This window comes from Rhinoraja longicauda, chromosome 6, assembly GCF_053455715.1.
Source record: "Rhinoraja longicauda isolate Sanriku21f chromosome 6, sRhiLon1.1, whole genome shotgun sequence".
Taxonomy (NCBI): Eukaryota; Metazoa; Chordata; class Chondrichthyes; order Rajiformes; family Arhynchobatidae; genus Rhinoraja; species Rhinoraja longicauda.
Genome location: NC_135958.1, coordinates 12,920,004 through 12,936,767, shown reverse-complemented (window position 1 = coordinate 12,936,767; position 16,764 = coordinate 12,920,004). Strand labels below are relative to the sequence as shown.

The 16,764-nt window shown below is 41.8% G+C and overlaps 1 protein-coding gene across 1 annotated transcript in view; it reads left to right on the top strand.

The window, feature by feature from the left end:
• slc12a3 (solute carrier family 12 member 3) overlaps positions 1–10,257 on the top strand; it is a 39,978-nt gene extending 29,721 nt beyond the window's left edge. The window contains exons 18-25 of the mRNA XM_078401669.1: positions 959–1,065; positions 3,306–3,388; positions 3,779–3,880; positions 5,221–5,332; positions 6,639–6,725; positions 6,839–6,974; positions 7,941–8,008; positions 10,104–10,257. Of these exons, the coding sequence (XP_078257795.1) occupies positions 959–1,065; positions 3,306–3,388; positions 3,779–3,880; positions 5,221–5,332; positions 6,639–6,725; positions 6,839–6,974; positions 7,941–8,008; positions 10,104–10,245 (837 nt within the window). The 3' untranslated portion in view covers positions 10,246–10,257. The remainder of the gene's footprint in view (positions 1–958; positions 1,066–3,305; positions 3,389–3,778; positions 3,881–5,220; positions 5,333–6,638; positions 6,726–6,838; positions 6,975–7,940; positions 8,009–10,103) is intronic.
• Positions 10,258–16,764: the final 6,507 nt, after the last annotated feature.

Below are 16,764 nucleotides of genomic sequence, written 5' to 3'. Positions count from 1 at the left end.
GGCTGGTAGAGGCAAGGTTGGACGGAACAGGGCGGAGACAAGGTGGGACACAGGATAGGGCCGAGGCAATGTAAGGGACAGAGCAGAGCAGCAGCAAGGGGGCAGAGAGTTGCTCATGGTACAGAAGCAAGATATTATTGTACAAATCACAATAGAACGAGGGGCAGTTTTGTCGAATCTCCAATATCTTATAAACAAAATCACCAATGTCTTATGAATTTAACATATATAGTTTAAATAAAGAAAATGTAAAAAATAAACATTCATTGTTAATCAGATATTTTATTCTTTAAGAATACCCAACACTACGCTTTACTTAAATCCCAACTGAGCCAATTCGACAGGAGTAAGAGGTAGGCCTTTAGCGTGTGACCAAGCAAAGCAGAGAGAGAGGGAAAGGGAGAGAGAGAGAGAGAGAGAGAGAGAGAGAGAGAGAGAGAGAGAGAGAGAGAGAGAGAGAGAGAGAGAGAGAGAGAGAGAGAGAGAGAGAGAGAGAGAGAGAGAGAGAGAGAGAGAGAGAGAGAGAGAGAGAGAGAGAGAGAGAGAGAGAGAGAGAGAGAGAGAGAGAGAGAGAGAGAGAGGAAAGAGCACATTTTCATACATTCCACACATGTTTCAAAAACACTTGGTTCCATTGCATTAAGCATCTGCCTCATGCTTTTAATTGTTGGCCTCGGCCATTTTGAAAAGTATGAAGATAGACACAAAAAGTTGAAGCAACTCAGTGGGTCAAACAGCCTCTCCGGAGAAAAAGAATAGGTGGCGTTTCAGGTCGAGACCTTCAGTCTGAAGATATTCTTCCACCTTTTCAATGATGATTGTTTAAGATAGAATGAGAGAGCAACAGTATGAATGAATGCATTAGAATTTCCATATTCTCTTTGTGTAAATAAACTGTTTTGCCCACCGTACAGCAATGCGTGCATGTTTAAAATAAATCACATTTGATGTTGACTAGGCTGTCGGTCTGGGCAGGATGAAGCCCAATGTTCTTGTGATGGGATTTAAAAGTAATTGGCAATCTGATCATCCACAGAATTTGGAAAACTACGCTGGCATTATCTAGTGAGTATTTCAGTCTGAAAACCTATCCGAAAGGAAAGATGATATTAAACGTAAATATTGCAATTGATGAGAATTTATTTTGTTCCAGTTTTTTAAATTCAACCATTTTCACTATGCTTTATTTTGAACATTTTTTTTTCACCACCATTGTCCCCATTGTCAGGGTTATTCTACAAACCATGGCATGAACTGAAGTCACATTTTTACACCCCAGTGGTTTTGACAGACAGCTCGTGCTGCTTTGCAGAAACTGAAGGCTGGAGGTCACATAGAACGTTCACTATATCTTCCCCCATCAGTTCCAACATTGAAGAGGCAACTCTGGGTCTAATATTCAGATTTATACAGTCACAGCTGTACACAATATAACTGTGCAGAGAATCAACATTAAAGGGGAAGATATCAATACAATGCAACAACCGAGATACACATGTCAGGAGTTACGGGGAGAAGTCAGGAGAATGGGGTTAGGGGGGATAGAGACAGATCAGCCATGATTGAATGGCGGAGTAGACTTGATGGGCCGAATGGTCTAATTCTGCTCCCATCACTTATGACTTTCTGACCTTTTGACATGCACCGGCCATAATTTGCTGCTTCGGAGAATCAAATAAGCTCTGACCTCAGTTTTCTGACCTGGCTCATTTGGGTGTTTAACATTGTTTTACATGACAATTTTCATTATTCATAGCTCACTCAACGTTATGAATAAGACAATTTACTTGGTCGTTACCACATTGCCGTTTGTTGTCGTAGGATGGGTACACACTGGCTACTGTGTGACCTACAATAATGACCATGCCTCGAAAGGACCTCATTGCTTGTACTGATTTTTTTACAAGGCAATTTTCTGGAAGTCTGAGGTGGCAGTGGTGAACTGAGAGACCCAGACATTCAAAACCTGAGTTAATGGTGCAAACATGCTTGCAGGGGCGTCACAGTGGTACAGCGGTAGAGTTCAGTTTAGTTTATTATCACATGTAACGAGGTACAGTGAAAAGCTTTTGTTGCATGCTGAGCAGTCAGCAGAAAGAACAAACATGATTTCAATCGAGCCATTTACAGTGTATAGATACATGATAAGGGAATAACATTTAGTGCAAGGTAAAGCCAGCAAAGTCTGATCAAGGATAGTCTGTCTGAAGAAGGGTCTCATCCCGAAACATCACCCATTCCTTCTCTCCTGAGATGCTGCCTGACCTGCTGAGTTACTCCAGTATTTTGTAAATTAAAGGATAGTCTGATGGTCACCAATGAGGTGGATAGTAGTTCAGCACTGCTCTCTGTTTGTGCTAGGATGATTCAGATGCCTGATAACAGCTGGGAAGAAACTAGAGACTTGCTGCCTTACAGCATCAGAGACCCGTGTTCGATCCCGACTATGGGTGCTATCTGAATGGAGTTTGTGCGTTCTCCCTGTGACCGCGTGGGTTTTCTCCATGTGCTCTAGTTTTCTGATGCTGATTTACCAAGGAAAGACTCCAAAGTGCTGGAGTAACCCAGCGGGTCAGGCAGCATCCCTGGAGAACATGGATGGGTGTTGTTTCAGGTTGGGACCCTTCTTTGAACTGATCTGAAAATTTTAAATGGTCTTTTTGCAAGCGGTCAAGAGACCCGGGGCAAAATAAGCCTCACCCAGCAGGTAACCCACCGATGTACCAGTTGGATGAAACCCTCGGATCCATCCAGCTTTCATCCTATTGACCTGCGTACAATGTCGCACATTCCATTCCTCATCTCAACAACCACCATGTCATCATCTTGGAGAGCTCAAACAATAGGTTAAATATTACCCAAAACTATTGCTTCAAATGATCTGGAAAATCTGCTCTCACCTCCTTAGGTAACCAAACGTGGTCCAGGTAGACTGAGACCAACTACCCAACCGCCACCCCAACCCAATCTTTGCACATCCCCCAAGCCTTTCCACTCGTCACTTTAATTTCATGTTTCATGCATTTTGTGTTTAGTGTATTTTGTGTTTTTATGACTGTTGGCAGATCAAATTCCCTCTTGAGGATAAATAAAGTTATATCGTATCGTATCGTAATTGCTCCAACTGTGTAGAAAGGAACTGCAGATGCTGGTTTACACCAAAGATAGACACAAAATGCTGGAGTAACTCAGCGGGACAGGCAGCATCTCCGGAGAGAAGGAGCAGGTGATGTTTTGCGTCGAGATCCTTCTTCAGACTGATCATAACCTTTGCCTAAGTTTGCATCTTGTGCTTGAATTTGCAGTGACTCATTCGACTTGAATTATGGTGTGTGCGTGACGAGAATGAAGCAAGGCCTGGACATCACAAGAATGACCCAGACTTGTGGTGAGTCGGCAAAAGCAAAATGATGCTGGACATCTGAAATAAAATCTGAGGCCCCTGGATACACTGGGACGTCAGGCAGGATGTGTGGAGATAGAGATAGAGTAAATAGAGTTTGCGGTTTTTGTTCTGATAAAAGACTATTGGCCTGAATTTTTCTCTGTGAAGGCAATGATTTGCGTAGTTGAAGGGTTTCAACAAGAATCACAAACTGTAAGAGACAGAGATAATTGAAGGTAAAGAATAAATGTCTTTGATAACCGACAATGTACTTCAAGGGAATTCGTAACCACGTTTCTGTAGCTTACTGGGATTGTGTTGTTTTGAATTAAATGCTGCCTCTGTCACTTATTCTATTAAATAAAACAACCCTTGCTGTTTTTTTTATTTCAGTAGACTCCAGCGCTGTGTTTGTCGAACAGCAGGCCAGTACCATTTTCCAGTTGGAACAAGGCAAAAAAAACATAGACATCTACTGGCTTTTTGATGACGGAGGTAACACATTAGCCGTGATCCTCTTATGATCTGTATAATAGATGAAATTCAAGTTCTCTATTCTAGGGGGCTATGCAGCTGCAGGTTAAAATGCAAGAAGATCAGTTATGTTCACCTGCACACAGAGAGAGCTCAATTCCTATAATTAGAGTCATAGACCCGTACAATTGGCAATTGCATCTTCAGTCCCCACTGTGTCTGCACCAGCCACCAAGCACACATTAACATGAATCCTGCACAAACCTATTTTATTCTTCACATCAACTTTCGGCAGATTCTTCTGCTCGCCTACACAGTTAGAGAAATTTACAGTGGCCACCCCATATAAAATTTACGATGAAAAATCTTTTGGATGTGGGAGGAAACCGGAGCACACAGGGGAAACCCACAAGGTCGCAGGGCGGATATGCAAACTCCACATAGAAAGTGCTGGAGGTCGGCATTGAACCGGGGGTGACTGGGGCTGTGTGGCAGCAGCATCACTCAGCGGACCAACTGTGTGACATCTGTGTGAGACTAGAGAAGGGTCAATGCACTCTGTGGAAAGGTCCAAATTCAGCACTTAATTTCACCATTCTGGTGGCTGCCCACAAGTTCACAAGTTATAGGAGTAGAATTAGGCCATTCGGCCCATCGAGTCTACTCCGCCATTCAAACATGGCTGATCTCTGCCTCCTAATCCCATTTTCCTGCCTTCCCCCATGACCTTTGACATTTAAGAAACACCTGGAAGCACGTTAATTGCCGGAGCACAGATAGCTTCGGATTAAATGGGTGGCACGGTGGCGCAGTGGTAGAGTTGCTGCCTTACAGCGCCAGAGACCCGGTTTCGATCCTGACTACAGGTGCTGCCGATACGAAGTTTGTACTTTCTCCCTGTGACCTGCGTGGATTTTCTCCGAGATGTCCAATTTCCTCCCACTCTCCAAAGACGTACACGTTTGTAGGTGAATTGGTTTTGGTAAAAGGTTGCAAATTGTTCCCAGTGTGTGTAGAATAGTGTAAGTGTGCGGGGGTCGCTGGTCGGTGTGGTCTCGGTGGGCAGAAGGATCTGGTCCACTCTGTATCTCTAAACTAAACTAAACTAAAAATGGGATTGGTGTAATGAGTAATTGGTGGCAGGTATGGACTGCTGAGCCAAATGACCTGTTTCTCAACGACTCTGAAGATCAAAAAACTTGTGAATGAGAAAGACTACGGAAAGGCAAGAGAAGTGGAGGGTGGCAGATGGGCTTGAGGTGGGGGAAGGTGGAGCAGCGTGGGAGTATCCCAGAACCTGTTATGCTGTGCCCTGCTGTTACGCCCCTACTGTTTTCTGACCTGCGTTTTCTTTCCTGTAGGTCTCACCCTCTTACTTCCGTACCTGCTCACTCGCAAGAAGAGGTGGTGCCAGTGCAAGGTTCGCGTGTTTGTGGGCGGTCAGATCAGTCGCATGGACGAGGAAAGAAAGGCGTAAGTGGGCCTGCCTCTGTATGAGAAGCTCTGCCACTGAAAGTACCTTTAGGAATAACCACTGTAAATCCCACTGAAGTCAAAGGCAATCAAATTTGACCTTTGGGTCTGTGCTGCGAGGCATCGTGGATGTCAAATCATTTCCAATAGAACAACTAATGTACGTGTGTGGCATAAAAGGCGCCAGCCATCATGTTGAAAGGCCGGTGCTCCTTCAATCACCACCAGAGATAGTCAGAGCAGCAGGTTGTGTTGACAATGAATATACCTTCGATTTGTACCAGCATCTGCAGTTATTTTCTTATACTACTTATATGAATATGCAGTGGTGATTTAGGGCTTGCACTATTTGAGAAAGCTCCACCCTTCCACAGCTGGATGGACAACCCTCCAGCACCATTGCTCATTAACTATTTGTAGGTTAAGTTTTACTAGCATTACTAGTTACGACTGTAATTCTCTAATTTCGAAGCATTTTTGCAATGATTGCTAAAGTGATATGGAGTGGTGAGACCAGATTTTAGTTTTAGTTTCTAGTTTAGTTTCAGCGATACAGCGTGGAAACAGCGTAGGACCTTCGGCCTACCGAGTCCACGTCGACCAGTGATCACCTGTGCACTAGTTCTATCCTATACACTAGGGACAATTTCCGGAAGCCAGTGAACTGATAAACTTGTATGTCTTTGGAGTGTGGGAGGAAACCAGAGCACCCGGAGAAAACCCACGCAGTCACAGGGAGAACGTACAAACTCCATACAGACAAGCACCCGTAGTCAGGATCTGGCGCTGTAAGGCAACAACTCTACCGCTGCCATCCTGTCGATGGAAGTATGTTGCAAACGTCCAGAATACTCAAGGATTTTTGACAAGTGTCCATGCCAGGGAAGCAATATTATTTTAATGTCAAAGTTTGGTTCCACTATTCACGAGTTGAGGCTAGTTCCGGCCACTCACAATCTACCATTTCCTCATGGAAAGCAGAGTCGAAGTGTGAGTGATGGAGCAGGTTTCTCTCCACAAGTGTCCATGGAAACATGCGGAGTGCACATTTTCTCTGGAGGTGATCAACAAGCACGGCCATTTCACCAACTACTCCAACTTCTGGATCATATTTTCCAGTTTCCATTTTTTATTCCCCCTTTTAAGGCAGGACATCAGTGTTGGAAAGCGAATTAGCTCCTGGTTCAGGCTTGTTCGTGCCTCAAAGTGGAAATCTCTTCCAAGTCATTCTTCATTGTCAACGGAAAAGATCTCATGTTGGCGCTTAAAGAACCAAAAATAACAATTTCTTTTTGTTTGGGTTTAGGATGATTAATCTCTTGAGCAAATTCCGTCTTGGTTTCCATGAGGTACATGTCCTGCCCGACATCAACCAGAAGCCACGACCTGAACAGTAAGGAATATTTGAACACAGTTCTTGGACATTTGTCACTCCCTCATACTTGTGACTCTAGTCCCAATCACTGGCTTTTACTGAACATTCAAGCTGTTATTCTTTCATTGCAGAGTGAAGAGGTTTGAGGATCTGGTTGCTCCTTACAGATTGAATGATGGTTTCAAGGACGAAGCCATTGTTAATGAGCTAAGGAAGGATTGTCCTTGGAAGATCTCAGATGAGGAGATTAAGAACAACAATGCAAAAGTACGTAAAGATCACATTAAAAGAACCAGTTCAGACGCTGAACGTAGTCATGTATGACTTGAAACATCAGAACTGTTGGATTGGACTGTTGGATTCCAGTTGGATTGAACTGAAATATTTAAACCTGACTGCATTAATATCTGATGAGACAGTAACTCAAAAGGACTTTGGTTGTTGCTGCACCTGTAGATTTTCCGGACTATCGGATGCTAATCGTATTAATTGCCTAACACATGTTTTTTACACGTGAGATTAAAGAGATCGGGAAATAGAACCTGCTGGGGTTTCATTAGTATGAGTCAGGCTGTCCAAAACAAGCTGAATCATAATACAAGCAGACTGGGCCCTGCCTCTGGCTGTGAACCTACACTCATTCCCATGTTCCTGACTGTCACCCCAGCTACCCACCCCTTCCCCTCTGTGTACTCCCTGCTCACGCACCAGAGTAACGGGAGTTTCAGATGCCAAACCATCAGGATGTCTGAAATATCGGACGCCAAATTAGCAGAGTTCTACTGTGGTTAGACTGCTATCGCCATGGGAACTCGAAACTCTTCCCACTCAGCCAAGCATATGGAATGTCATTTTCCATTGCAGTGTTCAGGTGTATGGATCTTGTACCAATTACCAGATTACAGATTACAGAAATGTTTACTTTGCAAATATGGCTGGATATATAGATAAAGAATTGAATGTTTTTATTTTAATGAAGATATGTCCCCGCTATGCTTTGTCTTTAATGATATCATTAGATTTCAGCAACAAAATCTAGCAAATTAAATGATTAGCAACAGGATTTTTGTTCATGACCAGCAATAGTCCACTTTTTATTTGATATATTCATTGTAGCAGTGAATCAAGTTTACAGATCAACTAAGTTATATGACTGGACGTAAAATGTCTGAGGAGTCTTTTAAGGAGCTTAAAAATGAAGTGAGCTTTGATGATATAATTGTCTTGGTGCAGTCACTCCGACAAGTGAAACTGAATGAGATCTTGCTGGACTTCTCCCGCGATGCTGCACTCGTGGTTGTGTAAGTATGAAACCTATTTGTTTATTATTAGTTTAGTTTATTGTCATATGTACCGAGGTACAGTGAAAAGCAGTCGTTGCATGCTAACCAGTCAACGGAAAGACAATACATGATGACCATCGAGCCATTCACAGTGTACAGATACATGATAAAGGGAATAACGTGAATAACGTTTAGTGCAAGATAAAACCGAGGTCGAAAAACCTCCAGCTTTGACCATCATCTCTTCCTTCCTTAACATGTCGTGGCATATTCAGTGAGAAGGATCTTGTACAAACCCCAGGTTATGCATTATTTATTTTACAAGTGTGGTCTAATGCTTGGGGAGAGGGTCGGAAAAGTTATTTCAAATTTTGCTCCTAATTTATTTTTATAATATACTGGACCAAGTGGTCTAGTATATTAGACCAAGTGGTCTAGTGTATTGGGCCCGTTCCTCGTAGGGTTTCCATTGTGACCTGGGGAAATCGCGTTTTTCCTATAAAATAGATTGTCTGTTAAAAAAAATAAAATGAATCTCAATGGGGGGGGGGAGAGGAGGGGGGGGGAGAGGGGGGGGAGAGGAGGGGGGGGGGTGGAGAGGGGAGGGGTGGGTGAGGAGGGGGGAATGGGGGGGGAGGGGAAATGGGAACATGGATTGGTTTTCATCAAAAAGGAAGTGTCTAATTAACTGTCACAATGGACACATTCCATTCCTGGTCTTCCAGTCTTTGTGACTGCTACACTCACTCCCCAACCAGAGTGGCTGATGGGCTGCCGCCATTGTTTCTGAGCCCACCTTCTCCACATTTCAAGGCAGTGTATTTAATGGATCGAATGTAAGAATATTTGAATTAAGGCTTCCTATCTCATGAAAACATTGTTCATTTTGTGGGGGGGTGGGGGGGGGGGGGGGGGGGGGGGATTTCCAAAGAATTTTCAAAGAATTTTGATCACTTTTTTTTGCATCAGTTTGGGAGGAGAATTAATTACAACCCAAGGTTAATGTGACCTGATAATTGGAGAACCATGTTAATTATTAAAATTATCACATTTCACTTCCCTTAGCCACTCAGCCATTGAGCTGGGGCAGTTCCATTGGATATTATCCATTTTTACTGTGTTGTTTAAAAATGTATTCTAATTAAAGTTTATCCATATTTTATGAAGCTGTGATAAAAAAACATGTAAACTCATACGAACTATGATGCACAAATATGTGAATTCATATAGGGGATGCGATTATAAATAGAAACCCATGTATTTCTAAAGATGTCTTTTAAATTATTATTCAACATACTGCATATAACCTTTTATTTGAAAAACAGAATGAAAGTAACAGCAATATATAAATTACTTTACTCACAGCTGGAACCTGACCAGATTTCGGTGATACGATGACATTGTCTATTGCTTTTATTTGCTTCCCTTGCTTGTTCCCTGAGCTAAGATTTGATTTATGTGTATGTGCGAGTGTGTCTGTGTGTGTAAATATATACAAACACACACTCACACATAAATACAAATAATATATACACACATACATACACACACACCCACACTTTCTCCATCAAATTGGTCCATTGAGTTTACTTCCCCAGGGTATAAATATTATATATATATATATATATATATATATATATATAACATGTTATTCCATCAATAACATGTATTATTGTACATATATATAATGGAATATATATATATATATATATATATATATATATATATATACACACATACACACATACAGTACATACACATACACACACTTTCTCCATCAGATTGGTCCATTGAGCTATCGTTCCCAAGAGTATCAGACCTAGATACATTTGTGATGTCTCATTCAGACACAGGTCCATCTTTCCTGCCACTTTCCACTTCCTCGTCCATTGTATTTAGTTGCTTCTGGACCTTTAACTGTCTTCATGGATACCTGAAGAGAAATTACAAAGAAATGTAACGGGCCTTGTGAGCCTCCATGCTTTAACTACATTAGGAGAAATTATTAGACTTGAAATTCTGAAAAAAGAGCATGTTATTAAAATATATTTTCTATTATTGGATTTCCTTCTGTTGAACCAAATGTGCTCATGTGTGGTTGTTTTTTTTCCAGTACTATGCCTATCGCAAGAAGGAATAAAAGCCCTAGTGCACTGTACCTGGCATGGCTGGAGACAATTACACAGGACCTACGTCCCCCTGTCCTATTAGTCCGGGGAAACCAGCAAAACGTCTTGACATTCTACTGTCAGTAACATTTACTCACTTGAACTGAATACATTATCAAATAGTTGGCACAACAAATTGGAATGTATCGGAAGAAACTGCAGATGCTGGTTTAAACGGAAGATTGACACAACAAGCTGGAGTAACTCAGCGGGTCAGACAACATCTCTGGAGAAAGGGAATAGGTGAAATTTCGGGTCAAGATCTGAATTCAGTCTGAATACAGTCGGAGGACGGGCCTCGACTCAAAAAGTCACCTATTCCTTTTGTCCAGAGATGCTGTCTGACCTGCTGAGTCACTTCAGCTTTTTGTGTCTACCTTAATCTTAAATTTGAATGTATGATGAATATAATCCAGTAAAACTACACTTCTTTATACTGTGATTTTAAGAACTAGAATGCAAAAAACAGTGAGCTAAGAGTCAAGAGACCAGCATGAAAGAGCAGACGCTGATAAGAGAACACCATTTTATTAAGGCATTAATTCGTAATATATAAAACCTCTAATTAAAGTAATTCTAATATAGTCAATTAATCATTGTCCATCCTATTAAATCAATAGTAATGCTAATTCTTGGAGGAAATTAAATTAAAACATGTGGCTGTTCTACGGATGTTTTGATTAAAACACACCATAATGATTGTTCATCATCTGCTTGATGGGTCGGGCCCTCCAACTGGAGTCACCACCTACAATCTGCACACAACAGGGCTGGACATGCACAGTCGATCTCGCTGGCCCCGTGTCAAGTAGGGAGGTTTATTTAGTGACTAGACCTCATGCAATGAAATACAGAGGGCCCAACCCCATGTTGCCCATAACAGGCTCTGACGGCAGAGTTGGTGGAGGATGGGGAGAGGCTGTGAGGGGAATGAATGCAGATTCGTCCCATCTCCGCTGTCAAGCACTTTTAACCTTTACATTTCACCCTGCTTGCTTAGGCGTTTCAAAACTTTAAAAGTGACGTAAATGATGGGAAAGATGCAATAAATGTAAATATTCAATAAATTATTAAAACATAATTAAAGACATTACTTCCCTTCTCCTTTGCCTTTTTCCGTCTAAGTTGCAGGCGTGGGATCATCAATGGGTCACAGATCTGACATGAGATATGATCTGGCATTTGAAGCTAGTGATGATGTTGGGAATTCTGGCAAGACTGAGGTCCATCACTGGTTTCCATCTGTCACCCAACGTCCCAGAGTCCCCCTGATGGACCACATGTAGGTGCAATTCTGAGATTTACTGAAGCATGAAAGGAGCTGCCGGCTATTTGCAGCATGGATTGACCCATTGCGTGTGGTGTGCCTGGGTGGGGATTTGTGCTGCACTTTCCGACATCATAAATTCTTGTTTTTTACGATGGGGCAGGCAGAAAGTGCCAGCAGTGAACGGACTGAATGTTTAAGTTAATGGATAGAGTGCCAAACAAGTGGCCTGCTTTGTCCTGAGCGGAGCCGAGCTATTCATTATCACTGGAGTTTCGATCACCCAAGCAAGTGGAGAGTTTTTCAAGCTCCTCACCTGACCTGACCATCCCTTTAGGCAAAGGAAAGCCTGTGGGGGAGAATTACCGGCTGTGTGATATTCAGCACCAGACCTGCACATTATATTCCTCTAGCTGGTAATGGACCTGAGATGACTACCTCCTGCAACAACGTTTTTTGTACAAGGAATGACTATGGGCAGTGGCGAGTTTTTTGTGTAGGAAGGAACTGCAGATGCTGGTTTACATCTAAGTTGGACACAAAATGCTGGAGTAACTTATTGGGTCAGGTAGCATCTCTAAAGAAAAAGAAATGGTGATCTTTTGGGTCAAGACCCTCTTCAGATTGAGTTTTGTGTTCAAGATTCCCAGACTCACTCAAATACTACTTTAGCCTCAAGACAATCACTCTCACCACCTCTGTAGTTCTGAATTAGGGTTTGAATCCTGTCTTTAAGATGGTGGTGGTGAGATATCTTAGACCATGAGGTCATAGAATACAGGGGAATACATTTTTTTTTGCTGCGACAACTAATGGCCATCACGTTTCATGAATGTTGTTGAGCTGCAAAATCTGTCCCTTTTGGCAAGATAATGGCGTCCACAAAACACAGATGAGTGTGCTCAGTGTGACGATGGACTTTGCCTTCACAAGGACTGGGCAATGGTCACTCCTACCAATACTAATTTGGGAAAATGCAGCAGCAGAAATGAGATGAATGAGGAAAAGGTCAAGGAAGTCTTTCCATTGTCTTGGTGTCCTCACCTCAAGACATAGGCCCATCTGGCTGCTGTGTCCATCTCGACTTGGCTCCATTGTCTCTCTCTCTTGGGTATGCATATTGAAATCTTCCACCCATGGTGCATTTTCTTCCAAATGTTTAACATGGGATAATTTTTATCTATCATGTGTGAGCGAGCTCTAGTTGGTATTTAAGTATATGAGAGTAATTAAGTGTATGGCTGATCATCCAAAATCAGTACCCCGTTCCTGCTTTTTCCCCATATCCCTTAATTATAGAGGTGTACAAAATTATGGGAGTAGACACTCAGAATCTCTTGCCCAGATTAGGGGATTCAGGAACCAGAAGACATAGGTTTAAGGTGAGGGGGGAAAGATTTAATAGGAATCTGAGGGGTAACTTTTTCACACAAGGGGTGGTGAGTGTATGGAATGAGCTGCCAAAGTAGGTAGTTGAGGCAGGTACTATTGCAACTATTAAGAAACATTCAGATAGGTACATGGATAGGATAGGTTTAGGGGAATGTCGGCCAAATACAGGCAGGTGGGACTAGTGCTGGTGGGATATGTTGGTCAGTGTGGGCGTCGGGTGGAAGAGGCTGTTTCCACACAGTATAACTCTATGACTCTAAGATAGGGAATGAACTATGGGGGAACATGTGCCAAAAGGTTCAATGAGAGTGGGTAGGGGGAATAATGAATGAAAATTAAGGCTGAGTATATTAAAGGAGGCCAAGTACAATATAATTTGATTCCCGTTAATATGCTAACATAATTGCTGGTACCAACTGCTCCTAAATGAAATCATCAAAATGCAACAAAAAAATAATCTGTGGATGCTGTAAATCTGAAATCCAAATGAGAAATGCTGAGAATATCCAACCAGTCAGGCAGCATCTGTGGCAAAGGAAACAGACATGTTTCAGGTTAATTACCTTTCATTAGAACAGGGACAACTTAGAAGTCAACAACGTTTTAAGTTGCAGAGAAAGAGACAGGTTGGGAGAGAGAAAGCAAGTAAGTGTATGTGATGGGGCAGAGACCGCAATTATCCAGATGTGGCCCAAAGTAAAACCATGGTGAAATCAATTTTTGGGACCATGGTGCCTATAGCCATTCTAATGCAGCGGTGATAAGCAAATTCAAAATCATGTAAGAGATCTTCTGCAGCTGAAGGGAATAATCCTGCGGTGTGAAAGCTGAGAGTTAAGGCCACGTTGAACTACATGGAGAATGCAGCCAAGCACAAGAACGTGGCTGGAAGATATCTATGGTGATTCGTGCCTCTGAGTGAGGTCAACCTTGGAACAGCTGAGCCTGTAAATGCATTACTACTCATTAGAGGTCCAGGTAGGATGTGGGGTATCTGAAGAATACATGCGAGTAGGGTCTTTATGGTTAGCCAACTTTTTGCCACCTCCCTCGGAACCCTGACACACCCTACATGACCAGTCATTGCTATACCAAATATGCCAGTGGGAGATTGTTGGCAGGAATCCCACATCTTCTGAGTCTGGAAGGCACTTGAACAGCTTGCAGTGAGTGCTGAAGCTGCCCAGTCCTCTCTGTTGATATAAGCAAAATGCCCTTTTGTATAACAATAAATACAAGAACATTGCCAATGTGCTCTTTTGTAACTGTTTAATGAGGCTTGTAAATTCAAATTTGGGATGTAAAGAGACATGCAATGATACTGAGGAGAGAGATGTTTTCTGAGACTGCAATAATGCTAATTATTATCTAATGGACAATAGGTACAGGAGTAGGCCATTTGGTCCTTCGAGCCAGCACCGCCATTCACTTGATCATGACTGATCATCCACCATCAGTACCCCGTTCCTGCTGGTGCTATCACTGTTTTCTGAAACCAGCAAGTTCTTTCGCAATTACGCTCTGATAACTTTGCAGATAACCCAGCAGTTAAAATATTACGATTAAATCACAAATGTCAAATGATGATTTAAAAATTTTCAATAACATTCTAATATATTCTAATATATTGGTCATCCAAATATTGACCATTATTTAATGATATTCTGCATGTAGAATATATATTTAATAACCGTGTAACTTTAAAAAAGATAAATTACACTGAATATGAAAAGTCACTGCAAACTTCTTTGGAAACTGACCAGGAAGACTAATACTTGCTTGGAAATTGATGAGATAGACTGGTAGCCCTTTTTTTTGGGAGCACCAAAGTTATTGGTGCAAAAGCAAGACTAAAACAAAATCATGATCAGATTTAGAAACAATTGAAGGAAGAGTTAGCAGTCAAGGAATAAAAGATAAATTAATGGGGGAAACAAATCCTAAAAAATATTTAGAGGGAAAAGAACAAAATGTAGAGCACACAATTTTATCCCCCAATGTGCAAGGATTGAATAACAACGTAGCAAGAATAAATTGTGTGTCAAGGTCCGGTGTGGCGGCAGAAGAAATTCACTAGGGCGATGCCAGAGATCGGGTCATTCGGAAAATAACTTGTTGAAATGCAGTGACAAGCAATATGAGGGATCGTTATGGAAGCATATTCGATTGCATCTATATACTAAAACTCTTGTTTGTTTGTTTGTTTGTTCCTGAACTACAGCCAAAACGGTACACGATAGCGCAACAATTTTAGGCCCACCTATGAGCGCAACAATATATGAGTAGTATAAGAAAATAACTGCAAATGCTGGTACAAATCGATTTATTCACAAAATGCTGGAGTAACTCAGCAGGACAGGCAGCATCTCTGGAGAGAAGGAATGGGTGACGTTTCGGGTCGAGACCCTTCTTCAGACTGAAGAAGGGTCTCGACCCGAAACGTCACCCATTCCTTCTCTCCCGAGATGCTGCCTGACCTGCTGAGTTACTCCAGCATTTTGTGAATATATGAGTAGTTCTCATTCTTGCAAACAAAAATCTTTTTTAAACATTTGGTGGACCTTTTTACAGGTTGAACACATGATACCATGAAATAACCAACTATTTTGTCTTGCTGCTGTTGATGGCTAGGTTGTTCTCCTGACACCATGAACTGCTGTCAATAGTGATATCAGTGAACTTAAAGCTCAATTACCCGTTGCTTCAGGTACAGCAATGACAGTTCCATCTTCATTATTTTAACAGGCTTCAACAACACTGAGATCACTGCTTGGATGTGATTGGGACAAGTTAGACATTGACTGTACCGCAATTCTCTTTGGGCTCCACATTTGTATGTAGTTTATAACACTGGAAGGTAGGTGCTGAAGTTCAACGTCTGGTCATCCCTTGCAATAAATGCCTCTTGACTAATCATTTTCCAGAATCACTGGAGCACTGAGTTTGCAATGAGCTCAGTCCCACTTTATAGGGGGTTATAAACATCCAGTCGAGCAGCTTTATTGAGATCGGAAACCCGATAAACCGCGGGATCGGTCAAATGCAAGTAAGCCAAGATCCGGAGATTTCTATAAAATCAGTAGATATAATCAGCATCCTTGTCTCGGGGCAAAGCTATGGCTCATTTAACAGGAAAACCTTTCCCATAGGCCATACAATAAAAACCGTCGCTTGACGATTGGTGATCAGCGGAAATGTGCCTCAGAGCAATCCTTGCCTCATTTACCACCCATTCATTACCTCAACCAGTTTTACTGAGGGTTGTTTGGGGTTACACATTATGTAAATTAACAGCCACATAATATTTGAAACAATAAAAAATATATATTGTTAAGCAATTGAAAGATTCAATATATCTCTCTGGAGAAAAATCTGAGCAATAGAACAATAATTGGAGGAGATTCAAGGGAAGGTTTGCATAGACAAGGTAATTCTACTATTTCCTTATAGGGATGGTTGAATGTAAGTTATATGTAATTGCTTTAAGACACTGATTTCGTAATGCGTTTGGTACTCCGTTTCCAATGGATTTTTGCAAGCGAGAGAACACAAAGGATTACTTGTGTTCGAAGGAACTGCAGATGCTGGTTTACACCGAAGATAGACACGAAATGCTGGAGTGACCCAGCAGGTCAGGCATCATCTCTGGAGAAAAGGAATAGGTGCTCCGGTTTTCTCCCACACTGCAAAGACGTACAGGTTTGTAGGTTAATTGGCTTTGGTAAAATTGTAAATTGTTCCTAGTGTGTAGGATTATGGTTGTGTACAGGGGTGATCGCTGGTTGGCACGGACTTGGTGGAACAAAGGGCATGTTTCCAAGCTCTATTTCTAAAGTCTAAAGTGTAAAGTAAAGTCTAAAGACCATTCAAATGACCAAAGTACTATAAAAAAAATCTGCCAACCAGTGGCACAAATAGCTTTTAATATTTGTTCCAAGCAGCATCTC